The sequence below is a fragment of the Solea senegalensis genome, linkage group LG6 (genome assembly GCF_019176455.1).
Source record: "Solea senegalensis isolate Sse05_10M linkage group LG6, IFAPA_SoseM_1, whole genome shotgun sequence".
NCBI classification, from domain to species: Eukaryota; Metazoa; Chordata; class Actinopteri; order Pleuronectiformes; family Soleidae; genus Solea; species Solea senegalensis.
This window is the reverse complement of record NC_058026.1, coordinates 16,432,976-16,453,480: the sequence shown is the minus strand read 5'-3', so window position 1 is coordinate 16,453,480 and position 20,505 is coordinate 16,432,976. Positions and strand designations below refer to the sequence as shown.

At 37.9% G+C, this 20,505-nt stretch overlaps 1 protein-coding gene across 1 annotated transcript; it reads right to left on the bottom strand.

Annotated features, from left to right (window-relative positions):
• Positions 1 to 575: 575 nt before the first annotated feature.
• Positions 576 to 20,469, bottom strand: col9a1a (collagen, type IX, alpha 1a). Its single transcript, XM_044028771.1, has 32 exons — positions 20,268 to 20,469; positions 19,312 to 19,386; positions 18,861 to 18,899; positions 18,505 to 18,567; positions 17,137 to 17,190; positions 16,968 to 17,003; positions 16,854 to 16,877; positions 15,110 to 15,163; positions 14,969 to 15,022; positions 14,344 to 14,376; positions 13,652 to 13,708; positions 13,487 to 13,540; positions 13,346 to 13,399; positions 13,175 to 13,228; positions 12,278 to 12,331; positions 12,144 to 12,197; positions 11,442 to 11,495; positions 11,262 to 11,315; positions 11,106 to 11,159; positions 10,972 to 11,016; positions 10,630 to 10,683; positions 9,229 to 9,282; positions 7,832 to 7,885; positions 6,158 to 6,229; positions 5,696 to 5,731; positions 5,544 to 5,588; positions 5,289 to 5,321; positions 4,222 to 4,368; positions 4,035 to 4,089; positions 2,754 to 2,942; positions 1,931 to 2,008; positions 576 to 1,390 (listed from the first exon to the last, which is right to left on the bottom strand). Exons 1-32 carry the CDS (start codon positions 20,340 to 20,342, stop codon positions 1,188 to 1,190), a joined length of 2,061 nt encoding a protein of 686 aa, XP_043884706.1. The 5' UTR covers positions 20,343 to 20,469; the 3' UTR covers positions 576 to 1,187.
• Positions 20,470 to 20,505: the final 36 nt, after the last annotated feature.

The following is a 20,505-nucleotide window of genomic DNA, read 5'->3' as shown; positions in this document are numbered from 1 at the left end:
TTGACCATAGAGTGAAAGTTGGGCTCACATCCTGCATAGATCATCAGTCCAGAGAAAAACAACCATTCACTCTCACATTCACACCAACGGTCAATTTAAATTGTCCAGTTAAACTCTGCATGATTTTGGACTGTGGGAGGAAGCTGAAGAACTCAGAGAAAAGACACACACACACTGGGAGAACGTGCAAACTTCATATAGAAAACTGAAATGTGGGCTGAATGCAAAATTTTACAATTGGCATTCTTCAAAGGAGTTGGATATGTAATAAAACAGAATCCTGATACTAACAAGTCTGTGAAAACTTGATGGGAATCTGCTTTTTATTTTCACTCTGAAAAGTGATAGTTTCAGTCTTAATATTTACAATATGAAAATGTGTGTTCTTTTCACCAGGATGTTAAAGCTGACGATCACAGTCAGTCAGGCTTTATTAGAAACCGCAGAGAACCCACGTGCACACAGTGAGGCTGTCACCAGTGACCCTCTTGCTTTGAGGCAACAGTGGCTGCACAGCACTTGTCCTGCCATGTGGCCTCTTTTTTTATAGTCATTGGTACAAAACATGCAAGAAGTTATAAAAATGTATTTATTTCCCCCTTTGTACAGCTTGAAGATATCATGTGGAAGCTTGGTATAATAAATAAGAAGTCATATAAAACTGCCAGAGAGATTTTCTCACACATCTCCACTTGCCAATCACAAGAAAAAAACAACAGTCGTACTGACAGAGAAATGATCATCACATATCCAACACTTAAGGGAAAAAAGGACAACAGAGATGATCACACACGTACCTTATCCATCAGTGTAATTTGCATATTGACACATTTACCGAAACATACAGAAAGTCTTGCCTCTTTGTTAATGGGACAGAAATGGGCCTGGTGGTGTTTGTACATTTACAGTCAGTTTTTAGTTTCTCAAAAAAAAACGTGGACTACTCCTTTTTAATAATACAGTACAGAAATGGAAACACTGAGGTAAAATGAAATTTAACATGAAAGCTGATGTTCACTTCACGCCTTTATGTTAAAGAGTGAAAACAAATAAAAAAGAATCAAGTTTCAAATGGGATGACCAAATATTAAAAAGATACAAACCAAGAATCAAAACCTAAAGGGATAAAATCTTCCCCTGGAGTCTGCTTTCTCCTCAGTCTCTGACTTTTCCTCTGCAGTGACTCCTCACATCTCATTGGGGCCCTTCATGCCAGAGTCTTTCGCTGATGGTGACTGCACCATCGACAGGACACACTGTGAAGACTCACAGTAACCGTTCTGACCGGCAGGACCAGGAAGTCCGGGAGCGCCGGGAATGCCGGCAGCACCGCGTGGTCCTCGCTGCCCGTCGCGGCCATCTTTGCCATAAGCATGTCGTCCAGGTTCACCTGCAAGAAGAGTCAACAAGACGTTGAGTTTAAAACGTTGGTCCTACACATCTGTAAGAGACTGGGGTTCTGGGCTTCTGGTGTGTTCCAATTGTAGTGGGATTTTCCTAGGTCATGGGCGTTCCTGAACTCAGATTTCCAACTCGGAAACTCTTTATCAGACTCTGTTTCCATTGTTATTTTTTTCCCTAATGAGAATATTTTTGTGTGTCTTTAGTTCTCACGTGTCTCCATGTGTTCATGCATCATTTATTAAGCACACTTTAAAATGAGCTCTATAATAACCAACCTAAAACACCTTTTAAAATATGTTCGTATCGTATTATATATGTGTATATATATATATATATATATATATATATATATATATATATATATATATATATATATATATATATATATATATATATATATACATATATATGTATATAAATATACATTATGTGGTATATATATACCACATACATGCAAACGGTGATGATTTAACTGAATCAAATTTTCGTGCAGTACGTTCATGCATACACTTCTCTGACATCATACCTGGCAGACCGGGGGCACCAGGTGCTCCTTTGTGCCCTCTTGCTGTGGGTCCTCTGTCTCCTCTGTCACCCAGGTCACCTAAAAAGCAGACACGTTAGAGGAATTGCATAGTTGGTTATTCATTTTAGTCAGTTCCTTTATCAAAATGAAGATGATTGGTCCGTGGAGGAGCCTGAGTTTGGAGATGGAGAGTCAAGTCACGTGCTATATAACCTTTAGGCCCGCTTCACACAGATGCATGTATTTTTGAAAACGTTGCTTTTTCTGTGTATTTCGGTCTTTCAAACTCTTACGAACTGTGGCTTATAACTCTGAAAACACACGTTCTGTAAAACTCCTGCCAGGGTGAAGATTTTCACAATCTCTTCACAGTGAAAATCATACTGTCGCCCGGTGTCTTCTCTGTTTGAGGTGAGGTTGTGTAATGGCATTGGCCAGGTATCAAACTTAAATGGACTTTTAGCATGCTGACACAAACGCACTGCTACTCTATAAAAATGTTTTGCAACCATTGTGTGTCATCTGTTTTCTGATTGGCCAACCAGGCTTCACAGTTCCCTACCTGCAAAAATTAAAAATAAGCAATTCAGAAGCTTTTGTCAACAAACTAGTGGCACTCTCTGGGCCCTACTTTTCTTATCCTGATGCAATGTATCATGCCAATGTAAATATGATCTGGCGGGATTGATGTGTCTGCAGAACCAGCAAGAAAGCGGGATTCTAAAGTGCCTTAAAGTTTTTGACCAAATGACCAAATGCCTCATTAAAGCCAACAGGAAGACCTCTGTGGTCACAGATCCTCAGTTTGTAATGTAGAGCTCACCTTTGACTCCTTTGCGACCCATCACCCCAGCAGGTCCCTTCAGACCAGGTAGGCCTCGTGATCCGGTGTGTCCAGGGAAACCGTTCTCCCCAGCAGGGCCTGGAGGTCCAGGTGGGCCGGGGGGACCTGGCAGCCCATTAATACCTGACTCAGGCCTCCTCAGGCTGGCTGCTAGCTGGGCCAGCTGCTCTGTGACACAGGAGGACATGGTTTAGATTTGTGTTTTTAACAAAGAAATTGTCTCTGTAAATTGCTCGTCTAGAAATCTTCATTCATCTGATTCATTTGTATTAGGAATGGGCACTTCTGGCTAAAATACTGTTTGGATATTTGACAGGAATATTTAAATATTCAAAGACAAAGAAATTTCTTGAACTTCATCACAAACACATTACAGTCGACTAACTGCTGCTGCCACCTTGTGGTAATACATGCACCACAAATTAGGCAGTTGTTTTTGAAATGGAGATTACGCAACCCTTGATAAAAAACCTTTTTCAGTTTTTTATCTTTTTAGTATAGTTATGAATATTCACATTGAGTGATTGAGTTTTTCTTATCCAACAATAATTGAATATTCATGACCATCCCTGCTACATATCTGCTGTCTCCACTCATTTCTGTCTCTATGTATTGTTCGTCTAGATGAACCTGATGACTGTCTATACAAATTGTTTTTTTCTAAGAATGATTGATCTCTACCTCAATTCATATTCATTTCTAAGAATCAGTTATCTGTGCAATTCTTTAGTACCCATAAATTGTTTGGTTCGTCTCTTTGACTCATTCATCATGAAGAATTGTTTCTCTACAAATTTTTCTCCCCTTTATCTCTAAAAATCATTGTCTTTTCTGCTTGGGTTAAGTCTTGAAGCCAAAGTTTGCTTTTATATCACTATAAAATATATGCAGATTGAGGCCAAACTGGACTTTGGACTTTCGTCAACTGATTGAAAAGCGTCACGATTAAGCAGTTGATTTGACTTTGTCTTGTTAGCAGGGTTCCCATGGGTCCTGAAAGCCCTTGAAAGCTTTTGCGAATTCAAAGATCTCGGTCTCACCAAAGAAAATGACAAAGACTGACTTGACCAAGAACCCAAGAACAATCTCTTGTCCAGATGCAGAGTGTGCTGCAAATCAATAAAAGTGGACGCCATGGACGAAGCGGCTCTTAAAGGTTGTCCTCTCATCTTAAGCTGTGTCAGCACAACTTAAGATGAGCAAGTTAGTTACCAGTGGTAAAAACTGCAAACTGCAAGAATGAGGATGACCAACACTTACCTTGCATTACCCTCATGCAGACTTCTTTGATGTGTGTATCTGTTGGTGATTTTCCCTGTGCAAAGATTGTGCAAGGATAAGTCATTCGTTCTTGGCTCAATTCATCAAACACAGTGCAATATCTTCTGTTCTTTTAGTGGAACAACAGGAAGTAGCCACAGAGCAGTTTAGATATAGAGTATCTTACCGCTGGCCCCTGTGTTCCGGGGAAGCCTGGTACCCCCATGTCGCCCTGCATGCCCCGTGGTCCTGGTTGTCCTGGCTTGCCTTCTTTCCCCTGCTGTCCTCGTCCACCCTCAGGTCCTTTATTTCCTGTCTCTCCTGGTGGGCCTATCTGGAAACAACAACATGTAAAACTCACGATGATCCAAGCCTACGAGGCTGTTCAACACAGACAGTACTTATTTTACTTGATGGCCAGTTTGAATATTTTTTAGATTTGCAATATTTTCTTTTGTCATTGCTTATTTATTGCTCTAGTTATTGGCTTATTGTTGTGTTACCCTTGACATTTTAATAGTTTGTGTGGTGTTTGCTGGATCTGTGTATGAACAGCAAATTGCTCATTTGGGATCAATAAAGTAATCTGAATCGGAACCACCCAGTTACATAGATTCACACAGTATGCTAGCAGAGCAGGTAACTACTAACCATCGGCTATATTGAATGATATTAAAAAAAAAGCCTCACTCCTCTCAAAAACGTCTCAACCAGAGGAGAAAAAAATGATTGTCTGCAGTGGATATACGTTCAAATATAGATGACTGAAAGTAGAGAGGAAGCTGACAACAGACATGTCGTGTCAGGGAGTTTCAGGTCAGATTAGCTGACATTCTCTCATTCCCACACTCTGTCAGTGGATATTTAACATTTTTACAACCCGTTACTATCATTGTGTCGTCTCCTCTCATGGTGTGACAATGCTCTGCTGCCGCTCTAAAGCAGACCCACTTTGACTCTCAATCTGTTCAAATTAACCAAATAGGTTCAATGATTATAAAATAAAATGTCAGTACAGTTATAAATGAGGATGTGTTTGAGTATGAACATGCTGAAACATTACATATTTCTAAAAATGTTGCCACCGCGCCAGCATTTAACAGGTCTCTCCCTGTCCCCCATGTTGTTGTCTGTTTTGCCTACCCTGTGGCCCCGCCCCTTACATAAGCAGATATACAGTGAGACCTAATGAGAACCGGTCAGTAAGCTGACGTGTTATGATACAGTTAAGATTTGTTCTTTATGTGAACATACCGATCCTTTCTCGCCTGGTTCTCCTTGTTCACCCTGGAGGAGGAAACATAAACAGCAGAAATAATCAAAAGCTGCATCCAAGGTTTGTTTTAAATTTGATATAAATAACAATTACACATGTTCTTTTTTAAACTTTCCAGAACTACATTTACTGTCAGTCTGTCTGGTGTTATACTGATCAGCTGATTTTTGTTTTAGCACATGATCATTGTGCTGGGTTCTGAATTAAAGCTGAGTCAACAGCGACTCACTCACCAGGTCTCCTCGCTCTCCTGATGTCCCCTCAGCACCTGAAGATCCCTGAAGAGAACACCAGTGACAGATTTTTGGCTCTTAATGTCCTTCAACTGAACACTAAAAACACAAATTTGACAAAATTGTTGTCCACGTAATATTAAATGTTATACCTGTCCTCCCATAGGCCCATCGAGACCAACAGCACCCTGAGAAAACATAACAATTATGTTTTAATAATATAAAATAAGTACATTTGTGGCGTCTGCTCTCATAATAATTTATATCATTAAAGGTTATTGTTTTTAACAAGCATTATGGAAATCAACTGATCTGAAACACAACTACAGTTTTGCACCTCCTCTAGGGGAAATATGACCTGTGATGGAACATTTTGACCAATCACAGGACAGGTCAGAGGTTTATGACTTATTGGCTGTCCTACCACAGTGGGGATAGGGATGGGGGGTAAACTTTGGACTTTGATGGAGGAGACAAGAGGGCAGTTGGGTGGAGAATTGAGAAGTGCAATGAAGAAGGATGCCATCACTCCATTAGGGTCAGAGTGCAGAAGGACCCTATTGAAACTGAAGAATTTATTTGATTTGTATTGTTATCTTTGGGCATTTTCTTACCCTGTCTCCTTTTTCACCACGATAACCAGCAGGACCAGGAAGACCCGGGAGGCCTGGGTTCCCCTTGCTTCCCTGTAATAACACACACACACACATAGAAAAACAAACCGTTAAATACACAAACATACACACTCAGTCATAACACACCATCAACTGTGTGAATTTACGTCCTTTACCTTAACCTGACCACATGTACAGAAAAAAAAATTCCAGCTTCACATGGTTTGAACAGTGAGGACAGGCCACACCTTCACCCCCCCAGACATCTGTGGGCATGTGTGGGTGATGGTGGCATACAGTGAGCTGACCAGTGTCAGGCATTCCTGGGGAACAGAGCACGCTTTCACAGAGTCTCAGCTCCTTTTCCTGCCGTGAATCCCCCCGAGCTGTAGAAAAAAACCCCGGGCCTTCAGGTTTGTGTAACAAGAGGCCATTCATGCTTGAGCGGCTCGCTGGTGGATTAGGGATTTAACTGCAGGGACACAAGTTCCTCGAGGCCAGTCTCTCTTTAATGAAGGTACAGCACAAGGATCCAGTGTTGAATAATTTGATCCTTATGTTGAATAATATGTTCAGGACAGAAAATTGTGTTTATGAACACTGATTGCCCACTTTGTATTTCAGAGCATGGATAGTGTGAGCTGCCACACTGACCCAACACTGTCATTCACAGCTGGAAAATCAGGTTTTCATTTTGGATATTTGTCTTCATCTGAATGCTTTTGTGCAACTTCTTGTCTCATCTTCCTGATTTCCCATCATTATTCGCATAATACAGTTTTTCCTCTTATATGGAATTGATTATACCTTTTATAGCGTAAGGGAAACCAATGTTTTTATTGAATTAAGACAACTATTTTATGTTGGTACATCTGGATAATAATGATAACGAAAATGACAACATATCTAAATCTAAATAAATCGAATTTTTTTTTTAAATGAAGCCTGAGCAGGGCTGCATCGCCTGCACTGGCTCTATGTAATGTCTGGTTTCGGGTCTCTGCCATCTGCTATAACGCAGGTTTAACACAAAAACACATTACTATAATTAATGTTTGGAGTGCCACAGGGCTCTAGACTGGGGCCACTCACTTTTTGAGATTTTGTCATTAAACTGACACAATGTAGGATTTCAACCTTTAAATAATGTCTCCAAGATTATTTTGATGCTACATGAATTTACAACAGAGTAAATGTCACCTTTGTCGAAGCCTGAGCAGGTTTGCAGCGTCTGCTCTGGCTCTATGTAACGTCTGGTTACTGCTACAAAAAGAACTACAACATAATATAACCCACAGTTTAACACAAACACACATCGCTATAATGAATGTTTGGAGTACCACAGGGCTCTAGACTGGGGCCCTCTCATGTTCTGAGATGTGGTTGTAAATATTCTTCATTGTGGGCGACAGTAGCTCAGTCGTAGAGCGAGTCACCTTTCAGGGTTTGATTCATGTCTAACAGCAGTATCAAAGATGTGTGATATAAATGTGCTGCACATAGCTGACGGATAAATGAGCACTGTATGAATGTGTGAGTGAGTGGGTCAATGTTTTTTTTAGCACTCCTTGCAGAGCTCACAACAAACCCAAACACCCCTGTCACTTCCATGTGTGGCTCAGTTCCTGCTGTGATTATATTTGGTAATATTATAAACTCGCTCTTGTGTCTTACCCGGGCTCCTGGTGATCCTGGAGGCCCGTCAAACCCTCGTTGTCCTTGTTCACCCTAAAAAAGAGAGAGAGAGAGTCTAATTAGACTCAAATTCAGATTTATTATTATTATTCTTGTTCAACCATGTATCAGTTCAGGGAACAGCACGTTACCCAGGTCCAGCAGCATGTGCTGCCTTCTGAAAACTTTCCAATCAGTAATTGATTTGAGTCGTCACTGTAGTGACATTATTCTGGAAACATGTGTAATTATTTACTTTGTACTTTTTTTTTGTGAATGTCTGAGCAGATCTGCATCACCTGCACTGGCTGTATGGAACTTCTGGTTTCGGGTACCAGCATATTTCAGGGTTTTGAGAATACATCGTTCAGTGAAGGCGTTCTTCGATCATCATACAGAAGAACGTGTGACTCATTCTCAATTAGGCGAGTGGAATGATTCCTGTTCTGAACTGAGCGATGAAGGGCCAATGAAGGACCACTGACTTCTTAATAAACTGACTTTAAAGTAAGGCTCAATACTTTAATTATGCTTGATTTGAATATACTGTATGTTCTTAGCTTTTCAAATTTAGCCAGTAATTTGCCTCTAATTGTGTTCATGCTGCATGGTAAGTTATTGCGGTACATATATTGTTAATCAACATCCTCTAAAACAGGGGTAGGGAACCTATGGCTCGCGAGCCAGGTGTGGCTCTTTTGATGATTGCATCTGGCTCGCAGATTTCGGCTTTTCAGATAAAACATAAAATATTATCACTTGTTTTAATCCATCCATCGATTTTGGAAGTGGAGGAAACGCAAGTGAATGACATAAATGCAGCACCGTTCTATTCCCTGGCTTTGGATGAGTCAACAGACGTAAGTCATTTGTCGCAGTTCAGTGTGATTGCAAGATATGCTGCTGGTGACACACTGCGCGAAGAAAGTCTTGCTGTTCTGCCAATAAAAGGGTCCACAAGAACCAGAAGTCGCATTAATGGTGAGTATTATAACAACATTATTTAAAAGAATAAATTCAGAGGATTATTATACTCACATTTAGTTAAATTCAGTCTTAAAATATATTATATGGCACTCACTGAAATAAATTTGCAAATATTTTGCTTTCATGGCTCTCTGAGTCAAAAAGGTTCCCGACCCCTGCTCTAAAATAACTTAAATCAATTTAGTACATGGAAAATTTGCTCCAAATGAAAAGCTTCACCCTGTTTCGTCCTGTCGATGTCTCGTTAAACTAGCCGAGACAATGACCATCAGGTTGGTGTACACACAGATGCAAGTGATCAGTAGTGATGAGGGATTTGAAAGGTATGAAAGAAGGATGGGACTATAACACATGTGCTTCCTGTGCAGCTTTAAGAGAAAAATGTAGAATAAGGTGATTCAGAGACTCACTGTTCCTCCTCTGGGTCCAACTGGTCCCACCTCTCCCTGTTCACCACGTTCGCCCTAGAAAAAAGAAACAACGTTAAAACCATAAATTGTTTTTGTGCGTCTAATTAAACATTTGCGATAGAACATAGAGGCAAACGATCCACTGTGGCGACCCCTAAAGGGAAAAGCCATAACACACAAAATACAAAATACAGTTTTACTATTATTAATCATTTTTTTATTGTGGTCCAATTAAAAGAAAAAACAGCATCAAATATAAAATGCTGCAGAGATGCTGATAAATGCATTCAGCAACAGTATAAATTAAATAAAGCAAAATAAAACAAGAATAAACTTTAATAGGGTAGGGTTAATCAATAAAATCAATAGCCAAAAAAAAATGAAATTGTATAGACTGAAGTTGAGCTTATAGCTGCTCATACATGCTAAACATAAACATGATTCCACATAGTTTTATTATACCATCACAAAAATGATCACATTCTATTTATTCAGTATCATATATCACGTTTCATATACTTATCGATTACTTTATTTGTAAATAAACCAAAATCTAAAAAAGCTCTTTTCCACATTTGTCTCTCTTTTTTAAATAGAAAAAACTGAATTAGGTCTCATTTAATTCTAACACTATCTTATGCCCTTCATGCCCTTTATGCATCTTTTATGCACCATTTTTAGGAATTTAATGTATTCACTCAGTTCATATAGGCATGTATTTTGTTGTTACTTAAGATGTATGCACACAGAAAGATGGAAAATGTCCTGAAATTATTATGCATTATCAGTTGTTTAATCAGCTGATTCCACTGCAGCTTTTAAATGCACTTCATGTTTTATTTTTTCATGTCATATCTATTTTTTACGGAGCCTCTAAAGAGACATGGAAAAAAAAAGATGTACTTTTGTACGGAGCAGTGATGCTTTCTCATATATATTTTTTATTATTTTTTTGGTTTTTGCCATTCATTTTATTCCAAATTCTATTCAAACAGTTCTATATGAATATTTTTTTCAAGATAGAATTAAAAAAAGTGCAGCAGCAGTTTCTCATTTTATATATATGTATATATGATGTTCTTTAAACTGTTACACAGTTCACATAGTAGTTTTTGTATTTGAATTAGTTATTATTCAGTTATTTCAGTTACTTTCAGTGCAATTCTTGCCAGATATTTGTCTTCTTTGACTATTACCTGACCATCTGAAAGTTCACTATTATAGTCTCTAAAGCTCATCCAAAACAATTTTAATTTTGCAAAGAGAAATTATGTCACATGATTAAGTATTGGTCCTTTTTGTGTAGTAGGAAAGTATTTCCCCATACTTCCAGGCAGTATATAAAGTGTGGAACAATAGAAAACATAAAGTGCTACAGGTGATGGACTAATATGTACTTACTTCTTTCCCTGGAGACCCCATCTGTCCCACAACTCCTGGGTTTCCCTTGACACCCTGAAGACAAAGAGGGGGGAAAAGTTAAGAAAACTACTCTCTATAGATGCAGTAAATCACAAATAATGCTTTTTGAAAGATATTTTTTGTTGTTTAGTTTTCTTTCTATGTATTCCAAATCATCTCCTCTCAGTTAAAAGTGTGAAATATTATCAAAACATTGCATTTGAGTTGTAATTTTGTAATTTTTATATAGTAATCTTATAGAAACCTACAAGATTACCATATAAAAAATGCTTTCAGTATAATTCTGTTTTCATTTCAACATTGAACAGATGACGGACATACCTTCACTCCACTGTGTCCTTTATGACCGTAAGCACCTGGTACACCCTAGATGAAGACAATCATGTCAAACATTTACAGTCTGAGCTAAAAATCTGAAACAGTTGATGATGAATGGGAGGTCAAAGGTCACCTACAGGAAGCCCTTGTTGCCCTGCGTCACCTGGAGCCCCATTTTTCCCTGGAAGACCCTACAAAACAACACAGAAAAACAACATGTGATTAAAAGAAACAATATGTTGTTATATTATAGTATTGTTTATGAAATACAACAGCAAGTTGACAACAGATACCTTGGATCCTGGCAGCCCAGGTATTCCCTCACGACCATCTGGACCTGGTAAACCCTGTTGAGATTAAGAAGACATGACCATAAATACTTCAACAACTATGTATGAATACATAGGACTGAAAATAGATCAGTTTTAATGTATTGATTGATCAGGTGATTATGATTTTGATGAGATGCTCACAGGCCCTCCTTTTGGTCCTGGCACTCCTCTTATTCCTTTTGAACCTCGATCACCCTAAAATACAAAACAAACAGACAGGATTAAGAACACATGGAATTATTTACCTTTTAAATGTTGGAGGGAAATGAAGATGTGGCGAACATACTTTAAAGAGTTTAAGATGAATTATGTTTATTTGAACAAAAAACTCAGTGATACAATTACCACCATGCATTTATGTGTCTTTGCCAAGCAGTTTAATGAGGAAAAAAAGGCTTAAAACTAAAACTGTATATGCACAAAAATGTGACATTTAATTATATACAATATCGTTCAAACTATTTTCCAAATTTTTAAACTTTTTGTCCAAACCTGGCCCAGTCAGGCTTAGATTTATAGTTTCTATGTTCGAGGGGTCACCGTGCATGAACTTTGACCTCCGAAATTTAATCAACTTGTGAATATCTGTGACAAATGAGAAGAATTCTCCTCTACATGTTCTTGAGATGACAGATTTTAATATAATCCCAAAAAGAGTGAAATCATTTCTGTATATTATTGTGAGTCAATATAGAATCAACATTACATCAACATGGTTTTTAGAGGGACAGCTGTGGGTGTTACGATCTCAGGATCTCAGTTCTAACCTCCAAACTTATTCTCCACTTCATTTCCTGTGAATGTGACTGTGACATGAACCAAATCAGACTTTTCAGATCTCACCTGCACTCCCCCCGGCCCCAGCTCGCCTATGACTCCTCTTCGGCCTCGGTCGCCCTAAAACATTGAATACATTTCACTTTGTTTTCAATAAAATGGAGACACGAGACGTCAGCGGTAATAAGATGAAGACTCACCGGGGCTCCCTGGATTCCTCGAGGGCCCAGTTCACCAGGACTCCCACGAGGTCCCTTTTTGAGGCAAACAGAAGTTTGTTAAAGTTAATTAAAATGTGCCAGTGGATCATTTGCGTTTCTTCATGCAGAAACCACAAGTAAACAATATCCGTGACTATTCACCCGAGGCTAATGCTAGCGCTAACAAACTTCATACTAAAGTGTGAACAACACACATTTTCAGAACTTACCTGGAAGTATAAATGGTCGACTGGCCATTATTTAGATAGCGTTAGCTGATTATTATTGATGTAACTGACCACTCATTACACATTTTTGTTCACACAAACGTAATGAAGTCACTCCTCACTAGTTAAGTCAAGTTATGTGACAAAGTATGAGAGGAGCGACATGTAAAACATTCAATATTTCATTAGATAGAGTTAAAATAAAATAAAATCAGCCAATCATGTTGGCCAAAAGAATATGCATCCTAGATTGAATATTTTTAAATTGAAATAGAGGTGAATTATTTTAATTTGTGTTCACTGACTCAAATGTATTTCGTTGACTTTGTATGTGATATTATTGCATACAAATAAGTGTAGAGTTCAGTGTGAATGTACCTCGAGTCTGTCAAAATATAGATACATACAATAATATGATGCAAAGGGTGGAATAATCATGACCCCTGGGTTTCTCCAGGTGATTAATGTTGGACAATTATTCTTAATGTTTTTGTTTTCCTTGTTTCCTGTTTTATTTTTTATTTTTACCTTGTGTGTACCTTGTTCAGTTTTACCTCCTGTCCTGTCTCTTTCACCTGTGTGTGGACCATTAACAGATATGTTGCAGTTTGTGCTTTTATATCGTCGTGTCAAACATAGTAGACGTGTGTGTGACCTTGTGACCGCTTACCCTTTCACCTTTGGAGCCCAATATTCCTGGGAGGCCTCTTGCTCCACCTGGACCCTAAAATTACTCAGCAGGCAGAGACAAGAGGAACAGAAATGTGCCATGTTAATACGTTTGACTGTGCGAAAGACAGCATTTCATTTTGAGTTTGCAGAATATGGTCAAATATTTTACTGGTAGTCCTTGAGCGCCAACATCTCCCGGTGCTCCTTGATCACCCTCGTATCCCTGAAAATGATGGTAACTCATTTATGACGCTGATATCAACCAGTCAGTGTTTTTTAATTTATGAAAAACCAAGTTCTTCATTATTACCTTGTGTCCTTGTCTCCCAGGTTCACCAGATTCACCTTTAACCCCTTTGTGGCCCTATTGGCAGGAACAATATGTTACATTTAGTATATAGAACATGCACACAACTAAAAAAGTACAAGTGAAAATGATTTCATAGATTTACATCAAAAGTAAAAGTGAACTTACTTTCATGCCGGGTAGACCAGAATGCCCGTTCAGACCAGCAGGGCAGGCATTGGGACACTGAAAAACACAACAACCTATTTGAGGTCATGGAAAAGCCCTGCCTCTAGGGGGCTCCACAGACACTAAACACCCCTGTGGGAGTGTTTACTGTCTTGTGTGAGAAATTATTGTGAAATGATTTCTATTGTGTAAGAAAAAGCAGAAAAATAAATCTTTATCATGGTGTGTTGGACATGTGGACATTTTCTCCGGGTCAGGAAAAAAGAGGACATTTACTTGCTAAATGTTAAAGATCTTTTTAACTGATTCGGCATTGTTCGGTTTGATTCTTGTGTCGGACGTCTCTTGTTTTATTACTACTAACAATGCACCTGCCTTAGTGTGAATGAGCCAGTGATGTGATAGTAGACGGTGGGGTTGATTTCATACGTCCACTGATTTTACTCTGGCACCAGGTCTGCTTTTACTTTGTTTGTGTTTTTTGTGATTACTCCAAATTTAGTATATGAATGTTAATGATAATAATACAACAGTTACATGAGACAGCAGGTCAAAGGTTAAAGGTCAGAGCATCCTGTCACTAAAACAAACAAACAAAAAAATTGATTTAGATTTGAAGTTCTTAAAGAAACAACTTTATTTCAAATGACTATAATTTATATAATTTATATAAATATATATAACAAACTTACCAGGTCCTCGCCTTGATAAACACCTGGAGATCCCTGGAGAGAAAAAGAATGATGTATATATATATATATATATATATATATATATATATATATATATATATATATATATATATATATATATATTTAAGCTTAACTTCTTTGAATATTTAAAAGAAAACAAAAAACAGTTTTAAGTTAAATTAATACATCATGTGGCATCTTTCATAGCATGAACTGAAACGAAACTTTAGATGAAATTTCAAAATCACACAGAAAATCAAAGACTCTGATGCTTAAGTGTTCCCTTATATATATGTTTATATTTGTTAGCATTGTTTATAAGATGAAACGTAATATGAGGATTAAAAACAAGATAAAGAAAAGTGAATAAAATGTGACTTGTCTGCACGAAATAGATGTAAAACTTAATTGATCTTGTTTTTGTACAATAACAACATACTATGTAATTAAAAATAGATATTAAATCATAATGTTGATATATATATTATATAGAATATGTATAAAACTCTGAAGAAAATACAAACAATATAAAGGTGACAGCCATTAAGAACAATAATAGGATAAGAACAGGATAACGCTTGTGTTTGAACCTCCATGTTTGGTGTTTATCATGTGTAATATTTACCCGAGGCCCTGCAGAACCAGGAAGACCAACCGGACCTCTCTTGCCTTTTGCTCCCTGGAAAAGTCAAACAATTTTTTGCTGGGTAATGGATCCACAAACAAACAAAGCATTATTAAATACAAGTGAAGAGAGTAAACTCACAGGCAGTCCAACTTTGCCAAGTTCCCCTGGAAGCCCATCAGTACCAGGAATACCCTAAAGAAAAGCAACATGTGAAGACGTTAACTGTCTGTTCAAATCAAGCCCCTTTCATGTATCTCTGCCATAAGTTTATTTGACTTCTGCATGAGTGAAGCCATAAAGGCTGCAGTTTGGCTGAGAATAGAGGATGTGGTCTGACATCATCATCAGTGGACTACAGAGGATATCTTGAAAAAAAAACCTTGTGTGAACAATAAATGTTGCATACTGTGAAAATGTATTTATTAACTGAGTTAAAATTAATGTAGTCATCAAGAGGCCAAAAGCATTATTATGAGGCCACTGTGATCTTGATCTTTGACCTTTGGTCACCCTAATCCAAACAGTTGGGCCAATTTTGATTCTCTCACGTTAATATGGTAACAGTGACATTTGACAACCAAACTCTAACTCGGTCATTCTTGAGTCATGAATGTTCATGCCAGGTGTAATGAAATGTCCTGCTGAGATGTTTCAAACACATTGCATTCACGTCAAATATGAGTATGTTGGTGTCTGAGTGAATGTTTGTACAACATTTGAAAATATTCCCTGAGAGAGTTTATATGATATCATGGTCACAAAGAAACATTGACCTTTGTCCACCAAAATCTTTCAAATCCAAGTGAATGTTTGTAACACATCTGAAAGTATTACACAAGGCATTTTTGAGATATTCAGACTTCAAGGATCCTCCTGAAGCCAAATACGAAGAGAACATATATAGAATTGCCACCAGGGGGCTCAACTGATTGCAAAAATATCTCTTTTTGAGTGAGCTTTCACTTCTGACTTGTTTCATAACATCAGTAAACATTTCTCTGAGGAGCTCCTTTTAGGTTTTCCTCAGTAGAACATAAATGATGTTCCCATTTAGAGGAAACTAGATGATAAACATGTGTGCACATATACAGCACATTTAAGAGGAAACTAGTGTGACCAAACATTAAAAATGGAATTGTCCAAAATGTGGCTCTTGAGGCTTCATGGCGGGAGTTCAGATTCTTATGGGTGACATTTGTGTTCACAAAAATATAGCAGACAGACTGACAACCCCCAAAAAGTGATGCATAGCAGGTAACAAAACCCTTAACAAACTCCTAGAATCCAGACCTCCAGAAAAACACTGACAGTTACAAACTACACTACAAACTATTTCATCTTAACCAGACCTGTAGTCTTGAATCCAACAATGTAATACTGTTTAAACTTTAAAATAGTCTTTCCACTTTAAAGTTTACAGATTAAAGATGATAAACTTCCATGATCCAGAGCACAAAATACTGTAGATCATGATGAAAGATTTGTGCCTCATGTAGCAAATCATTTACAGCCATATTTGTAACTGAATTGGGAAATGAATAATTTTTATGAGATGCTTGGTTAATTAAATACAACTTCATATTATGTGTGCTATTTAACCCTTGGATGCATGACCTACCAATACCTACACTCTTCCATGACAGGGGTCAAAAATGTCCCCAATAGAATCAATGCGTTTTTGCAATAAACTAAAGAAATGTCTTTAATTTTGGTTAAAGATGATGATTTTCATCATGTTTTAGTCAACGAAATTGTGATTTATACTCCCCGACCCAGTTTTTGGGGCTATAGATGTACTTAGGTGGGAAATCAGAGCAGAGGACACATGGATTATTACTACAACAATAATAATAATAATAATAATAATAATAAAGGTACTCACATCGAGGCCGTCAGGTCCTACACCCTGTCAGGGAGAAGGAGACAGAGCAGTGAAGAAGTTGCACTCACAGAAGTTATAGTCTAGTTGTAGAAAGAGATTATTATCTACACTTACTGGTTCTCCAGAGGGCCCTCGCAGCCCAGGTTCACCCTGAAAAGTAACAAGAAATTAGATTTATCATCAACTTTCAGAACATTTTTCTCCACTGTTCCTCTATATTCACTCTCAGGAAACAAAGAAAGTGAGTGATGAGTTCCGTGACATAAACAGTTGATAACGTTACCTTTGGTCCCTTTAAGCCCACTGGACCTGGATCTCCAGGAGGTCCCACAGGTCCCTACAAAGATACAAAAGTTCAAAAAACTTTTATTTATACCTATATAACAGTTTCATTTCTATGAACTAGGAAATCAAACTTCAAACTTCTAGATTACGTAAACAAAACTACTTGACTTAGTTAAAATTAAGTTTGGTATAAAAACAATACAGTTTAGTCAACAAAACGACTTGTTATGAAAATATAAGTAGGTCCATGGTTCTCAAACTGTGGTATGTGTACCACCAGTGGTACGCGATCTTTCTCTGGTAAAATCAGAAATACTGTTCTTCTGTATATATACCAGGGTATGTGACCAGAGTGTGTAGAAAATGAGACAAATAACAAAATAATAATAAATTAAATATTGAGTCACCGCTAATTTATGTGAAGTATATATGAGGAAGAGGAGCATGACGAGAGAATAAATCTGACTTTGCTTGACCTGTTTACACCACTGTGTTTTAAAGTCAACGATAATGTGTTACTTCTCAGGTGGAACTTGCGATAAAACATTTGAGAACCACTGACCCAAAACGACTTCTTTAGTAAGAAAAAAAAACATTTAAACATTACTTTAATGAAGTAAATTCAAAATAAGTGCAGCAGGAAACAATCTACATTTAACAGATCTCTACATTTATTCTACTGCAGCTATCAAACTTATAAGATTCATTATGAATATATATTCAGAGGGAGGGTCTGAAGTTGACTCCTCCCCCTTCCATAAATAACCTGCAAATCACTCCCTGTGGATCAAAGCCCGGTCATTTAGTGCCTACACTCACACAGAACAAGCACAGATTAGGTCTGTCTCTGTGGTAAAGGTAGAAAAAACAAGAATCCTATCAGCTTTTCAGCCAATAAATGAAGAGAAACCTCTGTTTTCTTTCTTTTTTCTGTCCCTGTTCACCTGAAACCCTCAATCTGTGTCTGATTACCACGGCCGACAGCAAACACACTGAGTCCATTCTCCGCCGGTGTTCCCAGCATACACTTCTCTCCTGACTGCCATGTCCAGGCGTTCGATCCCCCTGTACGGCTCCTTTCCATGGCTCACAAAAAGATCCCTGTGTGTGTCAGGAAGACTCTCCCCTCTAAATAGACTGATTTATTCAAGGAACTCTTTTTTTTTGCCTCAGTGGAGGCCAAGACAAACTGCTCTCATAGCAGCAGATCTGAACATGTCCAGTCCTCCAGTGCATGTCTCACACACACTCAATACGACCTCTCATCAGTGGAGAGTCTAACATCTACTGCACTGAAGCAGCTGGTCAAATCAAGCTGTGATGAAGAAACAGGCAGAACTGAAGCCGACCAGTCTGTTTCACTTACGTCTGCCCCTGGAAGACCTGAAGCTCCAGGTACTCCATCTCTGCCATTATCACCGTCAGGGCCCTGAAACACAAATTAAGCTTCCATTATCTCTGTCCCCCCAAATAATTCATTTGAAAATCTGCAGTTTTATAACAAAATTGAACACAGTTGCATTTACATTATCTCACAAAGCAGCAGACAACAAACTTAAAATTAAAATCATGTAAAATGTGGAAGCATTGGCAATACAAAAGCAGGAATCATTGTTTTCATGTTTTTCCATTGATATATGACACTGTTGCTCATAGAAGGAATCCATTTAAACTGATTCATTGTTATTAATGAAGTCCGCAAGACATTTAAAGTCCACTCACTGGGCCACCGTTCACTGTGGAGTCTTCTCCTCTGTCGCCCTGGAAACGCAAGAAGAAGGAAGAAAAAGGATGGCTTTTTTTCTTAGATAGAGATAAGATAAGATAAGTAATGAAATATGCCATTTATTGCTGACAAGTAAATTAATAAATAATAAAAAATAAATACACCAGAAGTGTGAAGCAACATTGAAAAAACAAATAATCATTTAATTGAAATTGTTTTTTAGTTTTTTGTGATATGGGAGCTTAAATCCTCTGTACGGCCCTGCAGGTGTTTATACAAGGTTATAGAAAAATTAAGCTTAACTTAACTTAAATTTCAAGGAGTGGTAGAAGTTAATAAAAATTACTAAATAACGTCATGGTGACAGAGAATAAAGTTACAGATTTCAACACATTAAACATCATCATTTATTTCTTGAGCTGATTAACTTTGAAAACACCAACTCACATCAATGCCATCCACTCCAGGCACACCAGCTACTCCGGGGGGCCCTGGGGGGCCTCTGGGACCGACCGGGCCCCTCTGCAAAACAAATACAAAAATCTCTTTTAGGTTTTTCTTCTTTTTTTTTCTTCTCCAAATGAAATGAATGTTTAAAAATCATGCAGTGGTGCTGCTGCTGCTCACACAGAGTCTCATTGTTTGGGTGAAAGGTCGTGAAAGTGAACCTTGTTTCCCATTACAGTCCCATTATAGCACCTTTAAGTACGTGCATGTGTTCAGATTACTGTGCTGTCTGCAGCTGATTGGTGCCATGTGTGTCCACACACACCCACATGAATAGACTCCATTTTTTAGATAAACTGAAAATATATTTTTTTAAGAATAAATCTTTCGTGAAGAATATGCAGTAAAAAAAACAATCACTTTGACTTTATTTCCCCCTGTTTTCATATCCACACACTGTCCATGTAATAACAACAAACAAGATAATGCAGTATGAGTTATAATTTGGGAAATTTGGTAAAAAGCTCAGAGGAAGCTGAAAGAAAAACTACCAAAACCAATTATGCAAAGCAGAAAAAAATGACATAGTTGGACATACTTATTGGTATTAAAAATAAATACTTGAATATGAAATTGTGTCCTTATAACTTGTTTGAATTAACTCAATAATTTGAACTCTGACCATTTTCTTTTGTTTTCTCACACTCCTTTGTACAGTTTTAAGCAGATTAACTGGAGATCAGAACAGTAACAAAGAGTACCAAAGAGTATGATTCTATAATATCATAAGAAATATGGCATCTACTCATTACTGAACAACACAACCAAGCTCATAGTTACTCTCAAGCATCATTAAGACAGTCACATTCTCTGACTGTTATCTATATTTCAATTCATGTTCTAGAAAGCGTCAGCAAGTACAGTAAGGTCTCTGTCACTGAGCACTTTTGTCTCACCTGAGCAGAGCAAATCAGCACAATTTGCAGTAAAAGCACCAACAAGGACGCCCGACTGGTCTTGAACAGAGCCATGGTCTTCCCACGGCTGAGGACGAGAAAATGCTCACAGTCCCTTTCTTCCCAGATCAGAGACGGGGATCATGCACCGTCCACCTGTCAGTATCCCCCCGACTGAAACCCCACTGCCTGCTGAAAACGCTGGATGTTAGAAAAGTCCTGATTATTCATGAGAGGC